The sequence below is a fragment of the Vicugna pacos genome, chromosome X (assembly GCF_048564905.1).
Source record: "Vicugna pacos chromosome X, VicPac4, whole genome shotgun sequence".
Classification (NCBI taxonomy): domain Eukaryota; kingdom Metazoa; phylum Chordata; class Mammalia; order Artiodactyla; family Camelidae; genus Vicugna; species Vicugna pacos.
Genome location: NC_133023.1, coordinates 18542595 through 18556657, shown reverse-complemented (window position 1 = coordinate 18556657; position 14063 = coordinate 18542595). Strand labels below are relative to the sequence as shown.

General features: G+C 40.3%; 1 protein-coding gene across 3 annotated transcripts in view; it reads right to left on the bottom strand.

The window, feature by feature from the left end:
* Nucleotides 1-14063, bottom strand: part of POLA1 (DNA polymerase alpha 1, catalytic subunit) — a 268997-nt gene that overhangs the window by 144920 nt on the left and 110014 nt on the right. For all 3 annotated transcript variants that reach the window (XM_031673314.2, XM_015250479.3, XM_031673315.2), the window contains exons 31-32: nt 10820-10951; nt 6506-6680 (exon numbers count right to left, since the gene is read on the bottom strand). In XM_031673314.2, the coding sequence (XP_031529174.1) occupies nt 6506-6680; nt 10820-10951 (307 nt within the window). The remainder of the gene's footprint in view (nt 1-6505; nt 6681-10819; nt 10952-14063) is intronic.

Sequence of the window (14063 nt, the reverse complement as noted above, 5' to 3'; positions counted from 1 at the left end):
TGAAATTAAGTCAGAAAAAGATGAATACCACATGGTCTCACTATATGTGGAATATAAAAAACAAAATAAAATGAAAACAGACTCACAGATACAGAGAGCAAATGGGCGATTGCCAGAAGGGAGTGCGGGAATGGGCAAAATAGGTGAAGGGAATGAAGAGGTAGAAACCTCCAGTTACATATTGAATACGTCATGGGGATGTAATATATAGCATGAAGAATATGCTCAATAACAGTCTGATAGCCCTGAATGTGAATTTTAACTTAATGAGACCTGCACATCTGAGCAGGAAAAAACTTTAGAAGTGTCTTCTTATGTATTTTTTAGACCTGAGAAAGGACAGTAACTTTATGCTGAAAAAATATTTGGAAAATAAAATAACAAATAAAATAACAGACCAAGACTGCTTCTCTCACAACAAAGCCCTCTTCTTTCCAGCTATGTTGGCAGATATGGGGGCGGGGGGGTGTGGAGAGCCAGGCTGGAGGTCCCTAAACACCCACCTTTTTAGAAGTGAGTTGGTAATTGTTTTACTAGTTTTGCTTCTGATTTTGTAAAAATTCTTATTTTTAGTAATAGGAGTATTAATATTTTTTCAACGAGGAACTTAAAATTCATCACCTTTACTCTTTTCTTATTCACACATATCCATTTAACATAGTTTAAGTATCTGTGCACATTGATATATTCAGCCTTTTTTCATTTATTATGTCTTATCCATTTTTCTATAGGCTACACAATCTTGGTGTCATTTTAGTATGCTTAATTAATACAATGTCTCTTTTTAAAAAAAGATCTATAATTAATAAGACGATACTGTATACTTGAAAGTTGCTGAGAATAGATCTTAAGCATCCTCACCACACCCCCCCCCAAAAGAGTTAACTATATGACACGATGGATGTGTTCATTATCTCGACCTTGATAATCATTCTGCTATGTAAATGTATATCAAATCATCACATTGTACACTTTAAATACATACCGCTATATTCGCCAATTATTGCCCAGTAAAGTTAAATTTTTAAAGAAGTGATCTAACAAGTAATTTGAGAAATCCCCATTTTCCTCTAGAAACTTCAAGTGTTACAAAGCCAGAGTTAGGAATCACTACTCCAAGCCATTATTCTAAACATGCTCTGGCTTGGGTCCAAGTTCTCAGAGGCTGAGTGAGGTGAGCAGCGGCACTATGGGCCCTCTGCACTGTGGGCGTCAGACAGAAACAGACACTGTGCGCTCGCCTTGTAGGGACTGAGGTGCAAGGCTGGGCAGCGGATACCCTTCAAAAGGCTGCCAGTGCCCTAAAGTGCAGCCACTCAGGAGTGGCTGAGATGGCACAGGCGACCCCCGTGGAGCTCGGGGTCCTGCCATTCATTACTGGGCTGGAAGAACAGGTGGGAGGTAGGGACGGGCAACTACTCCTGACTTCCCACTGGCCTCTCTACAGGGCAGTCCCACGATGCCTCAAACGCCTCCGCTGGTGGTCCCCGCCAGAAGTGGTCTCTGTCTCCCCTAAACACTGAACATCCTTAATTTTACCTCTTTGGGGACATATACTGTGTGGTCCGCTGGACTCAACAACACTGGAATCGACTCAATGGGCCGGCTGCATTTCGAGTAGAGGGGCCGTGGCTGACTCCACCCTGCACCACTCACAGTGCCCACTATGACGCTGGGCACAGTAGGTCTTCAACACGAATCTGACAAATGCAAAAGAAGGCTAGGCACTCGGGCCATCTGATGACGTGCTTGGAATGGCGCTCCAGCCTGGAAGAGGCAGCTCTCATCAGCTGAGAAGACTCAATATCCTACTGTGCATTTGGTGTGACCTTTCTTTTTAAATTTTACTATGAATTATGCTATAGAAAATATTTAAGGTTTGGAAATGACGATCACCTGTGTACATTCTTCTGCGAGCTTAATCATGAAAAAAGGCAAAGTCGTGATCGACAAAGTAATGCCTGAGGCACCTGCTGGTGGCATCATTCCAGTGCCAACCACCTGCACTTTATTCCCCAGACCATCGTTCGTAGGTATATCTCCCTAGGCCCACCCAAGGCACCCGTCAAACACTGCGTGGCCCCCTGCCTGACTTAATTTCTTAGAAGATGTTACTGGACCCTGTCTACTGACAAAAACTACCTCCTGTAATGTGAGTGGTACGGGCCAGTTTTTAAAAAGGGAATTTTTACTTTTTAATCTAACTCAGGAACACACTGGCTTAAGTGTGTTGTCTTGTTTTAAGTACTACTTTCAGAGATTAAATTTTCAATTCTCCAGTTCTTCAAACATCAATAATTTCTCAGGACCAATGGAAAAACTGCCCTGATGGCCACACGCCTGAAATTTTATCACTGACCATGAAGAAATGTACTTCATAGCGACTATACAAATCATTCCTCATTGGAAGAAAGATATTATATAATTCTAAGTACTGTTATGGGTAAAATACAAATTTATTAAAAGATGACATTCAAGAATGAACCTGAAAATATTCTCATCCCCAGCCTGTTTTGCTAGGTACAGAAGACTATTTGGATGGTGGTCCATACTGTGAATATTTCATCCATAGAATATAGAGAGCTTCCATTAGAACAAGAGAAAAAAACCTATAGTCTGGAGAACAAAAGCTAAGAGTTCCAAGTTTTAGTGACCATGTTTCCCATAGGGCTATTGTATCAGAAGAGTAATACTATATTTTTTTTCCATTCACAGATGGAAAAGAGTAAAATTTAGCTTTATTTAAGCCCAATAGCAATAACCTTGCAAGGGTTTCAGAAAAATGATACACATTTTACTGTGGGATAATGAGGACCATTAGTTATTAGGGAGAACAAATTATTCTCTTGCAATTCAACAGACTTATTCATTCCCTCATTTAATAGACTATCCTCTCTCCTTTTCACTAAAACGACCTTCCTATACAGAACACCTGGCCGTGCAACATGCCACCAGACAGACTTCAGGAGGTACCTTGACGGGGAGAAATAGAGAATTTCCAAAGTGAAGCCACAGGATAAAACCAACACTTGATGCTTGCCTTTCATTTCAAGGAAAGCAGTATAAAAGCCACAGAAAAAGAGGTAGTGGAAATATATAGCTGCTCTCCACAAAAGAGTCTTAAAATGAAAAATCTTGAACTTAATAATTTTCCTAAATGAAATTATGCCATTATTTCTGATTTCTTTGTACTAACGAAAAGGACAATGTATCAAACTTCACTGAAGTTTCAACACTGTAATACGTTTCATTAATCAAAGATAAAAAATACATTAAAAGCAAAAGAATTATTTTATGTCTGTGATTAGGCAGTTGGAGGGCTTGTAGTTTATGTATACATTTGCAGACTTCAACTTATTTAACGGTGTCAGTTCACTAACTGCAGTTTTTTTATATAAAGAAAACAGATTTAGAACTTTAAAAACAAATTACAGTAATTTTATGCCTGCAGCTTGCACCTCTTAGAAACCATGCACCCCCTAACACTCCCCTTACTTTCTCACCACTTTCCTATCTCCTCCCTTCGCCTCTAAAACCACAGGCTAAGTGAGAACTGGTAACAGGGCCCTGAAATCCCCTAGTGAAGAGTGGCCACCCTCATTTTCACTCGGGCTGGAGGAATAAAGGACACAGATCAAAATGCAGCTCCCCAATAGGGCAGGGGGCAAACACCCACAAGGATCTGCCTGACGAGCTTCAATGTTGTCTACAGATCTTCCTGCTGACCGGCACCTGCCGCCCTGCACTTCATTACTGTGGACCCTCCCATGAGGAAAGAGGGAGACAGAAAGGCCTAGGACATTTCCTACAAATGTTGAAAGGTACGTGGACACCACTGGGGACGGCAGGGACTGAGGTGGGAGGAGGTAGACTGCACAGTGATGACAGCCTCATGTGTTTTCAGCAGAAAAACTGCTGTCAAGTAGCCGAAGAGAAAAATGGGAGAAAAGATACAAGGGGGAGCGGCAGCAGCTCCTTCAGGGCCAAAAACACAGGCCCTTCAGGCAGCTTGAAGTGGCTACCTGGCACCAAGAGCTTTCCGGTGATGGCGCAGGAGAGCTGGGGCTGTGTGGGGACCACCATAAGCATGAAGGGGCCCCTCTGTAGACTGAGACTGGTCAGTAATAACACGAACCCTCTGAACGGGGGCCCACTAGGCTACTGGCTTTGAAAATCATTTGTGAAAACTGGACTCCTAAGACAGCTGTAATTATGAGCAAGTTGGTTTTTAAGCAAGTCAAAATCTGCACACTGTTTAATTTATATAAAAGTGATCTTCAATATGACCCCAGAACCAATGACATCAGTCTGGTCTCCTCCTGGCACCTGTCCACCGGCCAGGCTCCACTACCATTATTCTCTAGCTCTTTTGCTAAAATACAAGGCTCCACACTTATATCTGTTAAGTGTCCTTCACGATATGGGGTTTGTTCCATCTATCCCTCCTCAGCTCTGGGCCCCCAGGAAATTAAGAACCAAAGAAAGAGATGGGCAACAGTGAGCCTTTGGACCAGGTTCTTGATGATACCGATGGAAAACCTGGAAGATCTACTCTAAAAACACAAATGCTTTTGCTCAGGGCTTTTCAGCAGTGTGGGGGTTCGCAGTTGGGAGAGGAGGGAGCACAAGGAAGATGACGCTCCCATGCCTTCACGTCCACGCCGCCCCACTCCCGGCTGAGGATGAGTGTCATGGCCTCTCAGAGCTAAGAAGAGGCAGTGGTTACAAGCACAAACTTTGGAGTCACAGAGAGCAAGGTCCCAGTCCAACCACAGTTGGCCACTTACCAGCCATGTGACAAGACCAAGTTAGTTACCTCTCTAAGCCTCAGCTTTCTTCTCTATACAATGGAGGAAATACAACAGGTCCTCATGGGGTTATTGAAAGGATGAAATGAGACAACATATGCAAAGTACTTATTACAGTTTCTGATAGAGTAAGCACTCGAGGCAGGAGAGAAAAAAGAAGGAAGCTAAAAAATATTGTGCACTTACACTCCCTCCTCCCAGCTGAGGATTTATAAACATCATCAAATACAACTCAACTTTGAGAATACATTATATGATGATTTGGGTAGCAGAATTTTGTCTTCCTAATTATGTTTTGCTTAGGCAAATGTCAGAAATGAGTTTCCACTTCCAGAGCAGACACTGATGGGAGAGTGGAGACAGTGGGGGGCTGGGGGGGAGGAGCTCAGAAACATATTCAGTGTGGAAAATATGTGACTTGATGACTCTTCTGTCCAATCTCAATCCACAAATGCACTCTGACCACTAACGACATGCAAATCTTAAGGACTGGGGGAGTTGGGACATATTAATGCAGAAGCCTGGCAGGGGGCTGGAGCATGGCCACAACCGGCACTTGGTGAGCACCGCCCCCCAGGCCTGTGCGGAGCATCTCTCCACTACCTAACCACTCTGTCAGAGCAACTCTAATTTATGACACCAGAAGCCAAGGCTGAGAGCAAGCTCTAGAGGCTTGCCAAAGCCACAGAGCTTGTGAACAAGAGAACCAGAGTTTGAATCTAGACCCCAAAGACACCAAAGGTCATGTCTTAAGCCACATTTTCCAATGAGAGGAAGGGAAGAATTTTCCATGAAGCAGGGACAGATTTAGTGATGCCATATTTAGGGGACCCTGAATACACTAAGGAAGATGTCAGGCTAGAAATACAGGTTGGAGCTAGAAAGTTAGTCTATAACTGCCAAAGTCAGAGACTGAAAGCTGTCAGTGACATCTGGACTGTACTTATAGATAGGGAGGGGCCAGCTATTCTGAAAATCTTCATCTCTGTGTACAATGGGATAGAGAGTGGAGACCTTAAGGCAGTGTAACTCTTAACATGCTGGTCGTCTAGGAATGAAATCAGGACTGGTTATGAAATATATTTCTAAGTAGGAGATGATAATCTGGTGACATGGCTTTGAGGTTTCAGGGTTGGCTGGCACCACCACAGAAGATGAGAAATTAGGCACCAACTAACTCCTAAAAGATAACAAGTCCAGTTTTAGAAGACATTTTAAAAAACAAGAGCAGGATACTCAAAAGGGAATCGAATACTAAAGAAGTTAAACTTCTTTTACTTTTTACTTCATATGAAAACACACTGAGAGACTGAGACAAGATGAAACAATAATCAAGATACAATGAATCTCATTATTAATGGAAGCTCACTGATTAAAGCCACAATGGTGTAAGCTCAGAGGCTAGAACAGCACCTAAAATGTTCTCTTATCCTTTCTTTCGCCTTCTCTCTCCCCTGAGCATCAGCTGACTGAGTGCCTACTCTGGCATGTGCTTACATAGGTAGCAAGTTTGTGGGGTTCTTAGTCTAGCAGGGGAGACAGACATTAACCACACAAGCACAAAAATAAATGCCCAACTATAAATGAAGACGTGCTCAACAAAGCACTGTGCCTCTGAACCAGGCTCACGATAGTCCAGGGAGGACCGCGCGTGCTGCTGCCGCCTGGTGATGAACTAGGTGAGCTCGGACACTTACCTAACCACGTTGCAATGAGGACAGCATCAATTCCGTCTATTGGCTCACAGATTCGAGACACGACTGGGTGGATCTGCTGGGCCAGGTAGTACTGGGTGTCAATGGTTAAATTGTCCTGCTTCTGTAGCTGCTCGGGTGCATAGGCCCTCTGACCCGCAGTGAGGTTTGACCCATCCTACAAGAGGACAGGGTACAGGGAAAGCTGTGAGAAATTCAATCACACACACTGGCTTGGTCAAAAAGGGGGACAACAATTCCAATTTTATATATTCAATTCCAAATACCAAGAAGTCCTTTTGACCTATTGGTGAACATTTCATATGCATCTAACAGTAGGAAGATCAAGGAGAACAGCTCACCCACTGTCCAAGAATGTAAATCCAGCATGTGTTGTGTTCTATTTTTTGTTGAAACACGAAACCAACAAGATGGCATGACTAGATTAAATAATTCCACCTGCCATATCACAGAAACACACCGAGAAGACCTGCTAACAAAGGCCTTTTAGGAGTTATGATAAAAACAAAACATGTGTGACCCTTTTTTATTATGTTAATGTAATCCCTCCGTGCAAGAATTTCAGCCATAGCATCATCTTAAAGATGAGGTGTGTGTCTCTATCTCTTGATGAGAGCTAGCTGTATCACTGTGATGCAAATGACAGGGGAACAAAGCCCAAGAGTGGTAACTTATGTACAAGATATAATAAAGTTAAGGACATCTCCTTGGTAGACTAGAGTGCTCTAGAAGCAAAATGTTTGGCCAATGGAATGAAGGGCATATCATTTTGTGCTGTTTGCATGGCCCTTCCTCAAGGAAAGGCAGGTGGGTCAGACAGCCTCTTTTCAAGGGCTTCCTCTTTACTCTCTAAAAATAAAAGTTATGAAATTCTATATAATTGGCCCACATACAGTCCTGTGGGTGATGTCACCATGATCAACAAGCGATCACTCTACTGGACTAATATCCAACTACTCACTCCACTCTTTTCCCTTGTCTGCAACAACAGAATGTAATATTCAGATTCGGAAATTATAACTATTCACAGTGCTCAGCTGCTCTGCAAAACTGATTATAATGTGAATCCTATTCTTTCATTCCTGCTACAATCAGTCCCTTCTCAGCACAGCGCCCAGCCCAAAGCAGAGGCAACCTTCCTGTACCGCTGTCTTACCAGAAACTGGAGGCAGCGGCCTCTTTCTCTGGCCAGGCCCCGGATGGAAATAAACTGGGTTATTTATCAACTAGACTCTTTCTATGCTAAGACATAATGAAATAACTAGAAAGGAAGCAAATCTCAGATTCAAAGACTTGCTTTTAATTATTTTTCAGGAGTTCACAATACAGGAGAAGAAATTAGGCAGAATTAATCAACTTTAATTGTTGCCTTTTTAGAAGTTTGAATTGTTAGATGAGAGGAAGGTGACAGCCAATGACAAAAAGAGTGAAAAATCCTTGGGCACTGTCTTTATGCACCATAACTGAATCAGACTGCCTTTTAACAAGCACATGAACTCTGATTGATTTATAGAATTGTATTGTTTTTTAAAACTGATCTGTCCTTAAGGTTACAGTAATGTTGAGCTTGATGATTTTTAATAATGAGTAAAAATCAAATTTGTAGAGGCAAATTTTTTTTCCCAAAGCGTTCGAATTACTTTCCAGTATTCATTAGATGTTCTCATGTAAGGTATGTCTGTAAAAAAAGAAGCAGGTGAAAATTTCTAAGCATAGTCTTTAAATATCCACACAAAAGACTAGTTTTAACAGTGACTCAAACATATTTCCTATTGAATTTTAAAAATCTGAGCTTAAACATGACTAAATTCAAAAGAATTGCTAAGATGACAGGTTTCCCTGTGTTCTGTTGAAGAAACATTTGGGCTATGACATAAGATATATCCCTCAGAGACCTAATCCTCAAACCTAGCAAGATCCCACGGAATGTACAAAAACACGTGACATACACCGTTAAGAAGCAATGCTTGTCTTCTTTGAAGTGCCCATATAGTAATTTGGGAACTTCACAAAGTACATACTTTACAGAGACAACCAGATGCAGTCAACTCATTCAAAACTGTGTAGTCATCTTTAGAAGAAAACTAACGGAAAAAAAATTTTTTGCCAGGTGACCAGAGGGCCCCTTAAATCAATTATATTAAAAGCATGCCTTATGAAAATGATGTTCAATGAAAGTTAAATAATTAAGGATTTAAAACTTAACCAGCAAGTGGAAGTGGACTTATGATCTCAACGAATAATTCACACAGGTTTTAGAAGATTACGAACTACAACATAAATTACAGACCAAAAACACTACTCTCTGAACTAATCTGAATTTATAGTCTGAATAAGTTATCAATAGAGTAGAGCACTATATTCAAAATGTAAATTTTAAACAAAACAGAACCGGTTTTAGAGACAGGCTATTCTTAGAGGGCACCCTTGCTTACAGTAGCAAATAGTTCTGTTAAAAATGTGTCATCATACATTTTCAAAAACACATTCTAAAAATGTTGGTTGTGTTAGGAAAGAGAGTAATTTGAGTGCTTAAAAGCAAAAGAGGTAGGCAGCTTTGGTTAGCAAACATGCTGAAAGTGGGCAGGTCCCACTGCTAGGGGACAAAGGCAAATTCGAGTCCTACAGCTTTTCTTGGGATATAGTGAGAAAAATAAATCAATGAAAGAAACATGAACTGTTCTTTTAACAAGCAAGCGAGTCAAGATTCAGCACCAGTTAAATGGGGAAAGGGGTAAAAATACACCAAACTGGATTTACTGTACTACACGGCATTTTGAGCTTTTCTTTTATCGTTAAGACCTGAAAAGAAGGAATCAAAAGACCTAATATTTGGACATCAAGGAACATAAGCCTGACTTTTAAATACATCAATCACATGACCACGCATCTCCATTCCAGGTTTAGCCAAAACATAATTGTAGCTTGATTTCATTTTCAGATGCTGTTTCACAGAACCTACATCATTTTTAAAAGTTATATGCTGCCATCTGCTCCTGTCACTAATAGATTAATCTGAGAGCTTTTTCATGTATGTGAAGATATAAGTGAAAAAAAAAACTAGCCTATTTACCAAAATCTTTATTTGCATAATATGAAAATTGTTTTTTTTTTGAGATTAGACTTGTCAGAGGCAATATGCAAAGCACATTAAGGGCTTGAGCGAGTCAGACATTTATGGAAATATTTTCCTGCAGGAATTGGCTTTCTGTAACAGTTCTTAATCAAGGGTAACCCTAGGAGGGAGACAGAGTCAAGTGCTGATTCCTGTCCATGTACTTAGATCATTTGTTATGTACATCATCTACAGTACTGAGCAGATATTAGCAGATGACTTTTAAATTCTGAAGACTCTCTGATTTTAAAACACATTGTAGTTTGACAGAGATCAATCACATTGCAGTGAAGTTTAAGGCTTATATAGTTTTTTTAGTATAATAACAAAACGCAATAATTAATTAAAAAGAAGCAGTCTTATTCAGATGGTAAATAGACCATAGCACAGTAATTGTAAAGAATCTGGATAGAGGTTTGGCTTTGACTTTTTTTTGTTAAAGAGGGAGAAGGGATGAGACCTCTCCTTTGTTTCAACTGGAGTTAAGTGCTTTCAAAGGGGAAAAAAAAAGCTCTTCTGTCCTACTCTTTCTCCTCATCCCTGTTAGAGACACACTACATGCTACACTCAAGAAACTGACTAGGGGTTTAAAACTGTTCTAGAAGCCTTAGAAGTTCCTTAGAGGTGAAACAGGGAGAAGTCAAAGAGGTGGGTTCTAGGCTCCCTCCACTCAAAATAAAGTCAGAAAAGGAACTGGTTAGATAATCTGTGTTTTCTTCATAAGGCATGTTTTTAGGATCTCTTACCTTTCTCCATACAATCATGCATTTCATATTTTTTAAGTAATTATGTGAACACAGGCCAGTGAAAAATGCATTTGCTCTCTTTACCAATATTCACAGTGGAACCTGATGCAAAAGGAATGATAAAGGAGTATTGCTGGATATATGGCCAAACTGCGACACACTGTCACTCACATTAACTTGCGGCTGCGACAGTGGCTACTGTTACAAAGCTGCCTCACCAAAACAATTTCACTGGTCTTAAATGTGTTATGAAAATTTTAATGAAGTATAGTCATATCCCTGACTACTGTTTCTAAATGCTGTGAAACCAACCAAGACCAAACCCTCTCTGCAGAGCATCAATTACTTGGAAGAGCACTAAGACACTGCGCTCACACGGACCCCAGCACGGGCTCTTCAGCGCTAGGAGACGCTCATTCATTATGACAGTTGTACCTGACAGATGACGTACGACACAGTGTCTCCAGCTTTCATTTTTCTGCCTCCTTGAGAATTTATCCAGAGGGCAACATGGACGTGAGGTAGGCTTTTTTTATCAGGGTAATCCTGGGGATCCTTTGTCAATGCCTAAAAGAGAAAAAGAGGGAACAAAAAGCCTCAAACTTTAAAATAAAGCCCTTCTTGAGCAGACACACACTAAATACCTCTTTGCTAGAATCATACCAGCCACCTGAATACAAAAATGACAGAAGCGGTAGGTACAAAACCCTGCCATGGAAGCTTAAGCCATTCTATCCTCCAGGCTCCTCTCTCCTTCACTGAGGAACTAATATAACCAGATGTAACCCTGACAAAAAAGAAGTAAGAATTTCTGGGCCATGGCACATAATAGTCGGATATAAAAATTAAGGGGATAAATTCAGTCTCTTATACAGCCTGAGTTTCTCCTAATGTTTGCACTTCTCTCACTGAATTAACTGATTAGTTAAGACTGATGGATAACGGTTACTCTGATTTAATGATCTGTTTCTCAAAGGTTTCTCGAGCCTAAATAAATCCCAAAGGCACCAGAAATCACTGGATTTACTCACACTGTCAACTTAAGCTCTCCGAAGGCAGGCTGAGTGAGTTTGAAACAGAAAGTAAGCCCCACGAGAGCAGGAACGCGTCAGCCTCGCTCACAGCTGCACTCAGTGCTCAGAATGACTCTTGGCGTGCAGCAGCAACCAAATGCTTGCAGAAGAAATTATTTTGCTCACGCTGCAATAATTCACTAAGTTCAAGCACTGTAAAGTACCACAAGATGAGTAAGACGGTCACTGGTCCTAAGTCATCTGCTATTCGTAGACGACTCCTTGTTCCGCAAAAAAACAAAGCAAAACAAAACAAAAACGCCTCTCTAAAATAAGCTACAAGTGCCAGAAGGGAGATGTGAACAAAGTGTTTATGGAGAGTTTAGAGAGGCAAAGATCACTTCCATCCGAGAGCAGAAATCATGGAAGAAAAAGAACAAGTTGGCACATGAAGGAAAAAACCGATTTTAAGAAAAGATAACAGGGGCAAGAACACTCAAGCAGAGAGAAAAAGCAGAAGTTAAAAGCAAGAGGTGAGGAAAAATACAGTCTACTGGACTGGAACTCAATATGCACAAAGGGAAGGAGGAGGATTTCTAGCTCTGTGAGGGGTGGGTTTCAAAAGACAAGAGAAGGACAAGGAATAGCATGCTGTGTGTCCAGATCACGAAATGTGGTTCCCAACAACCTTTCAGGGAGTCAGAATGATTTTCCCAACAATACTACTCGCACTAGTGATGCAGAAGCAGTGGTCAGTAAAGGTGCCGATGCCTTATACACATGAACCTGGACAGCAGCACCAAACTGCGCTAATCGTCATTGTAGTCTTCACCACCAGTTTTTTTAACCTCTTGAACCTTGAGTACAAAACTAAAATTTTGTGACAAAATGGGATGTATGCACAAGGCATAACCATTGTAGACTGAAGAACAAAGGTTGCTCCAAGAAATGCACTTGTGCAGTTGTTTGAGTTGCAAGCTAAACTAGCTGCCTTTTTCACAGAACACAACTTTTACTTGAAAGAATGACAGGCCGAGTACTGTTACTCTGACTTGTGTATCTGGCAATCACTCAAAAAAGAACCAAGTAAGCCTGCCATTTCAAGGAAAACACCTGACAGTATACATTGCCTACGATAAACCTGAAGCTACCAGGCACAAATTAGAATTTTGGAAAATTTGTTTCTACTTCTGTGAGCTTGACAACTTCCCAATACTTAAAAGATTTTTCTGGTGATATATATAGGAATATTCTAAAATGTGGTTTTTGATAATGCACAATGAAACATATCATTATTTGGAACATCTGTAAAACTCAGGGACCAGACATTTAATAAATGAACGATGTATAATATCATGTATGGGAAAAATACCATTCAAAGCACCACACAAAGAGGTTTTAATGTAACAGAGTATGAAAAGTTCACCGATACAGTTTCATATTTCCACATTACAAATAGCTTTTAAGAAAATACCACTTATTATAAAAGAGTAGCAGTGTAGAATCAAGGAACAAACCACGATCTCAAAAAATTACTGAAATACTGCTCCTTTTGCCAACTACATATTTGTGTGAAACTGGATATTCTTCCTATACTTCAACCAACACCACACATCACAACAGAGTGGATGCCCAACCAGACACGAGAATCCAGGTGTCTGGACATTAAAGAGATTTGCAAAATTGCAAAATGACATAATTTCTCTAATTTCTCTTCATTTTGAAATATATAGTTTTTTTCATGGAGAAATTGTATTTTTGCAATTACATAATGGGTTTATTGATTTTTAAATAAGTTAATAAATGCTTTTTAATTTTGCTGTTTTAATTTCTAACAGTAAATATCAGTGTGAGCTATAGACACAAAAGCTCTTGCAGTCCTCAATTATTTTAAGAGTGTGAAATGTCCTGAGACCAGGAAAGGTGAGAATTCTGTCATAGAATAAAGCAGGTTCTCCCACACGGCTGCACACCCTGGGTTATGTACTTTCTAAATCACATACTCAGTAGAGGAGAGTGCCTAGGAGATTCTCCAAGTATTTGAATCTCCTCAAACCTGCATTATGCGAAGTCTTGATTGACTTGGATGGGTAATACTGCACAGAAATCTTAATCAATATAACTCTACTTAAGAAAACCGTTATCTTCTTCAATTGACTATACTTCAATGCAATGTTAAGAAATTCTGAATTTCATCTGACATACTTTCCAGTTATTAGATTGGGGCTATTTGGAGATTTTACAAGATAGTTTTAGAAGGCTTGATTTTTCTTAAAAAATGCTTCCTGGCGGTTTAGGCTCAAGTTAGCCAGGGCTATATGAACCAACTGTGAAGTATTTTGTGTTACTTTATGAAATATATTTATGCTAAGATTGCAGTAGTTCAGAAAATCACACACAGTGTCTTTCAGTTGCTTTGGGCAACAAGGGCGGAAATCTCTATGAAGGTAGATCTCACCACATTACCCCTCCACCCTAGGCTTACCTTCCATTTTCAAGCTCTATCAGTATCACAAAATCACTCAATCTACCTACCTACCTATCTACATTCTATTCTAAGACCATCCACAACCAGTCGCATACATACTCTTCGATTTCACTCTCCTTTGAAAATGACAAAATGTAAAAACTGAATTACTCACAAGTTTTACATAGTACAAGTATTC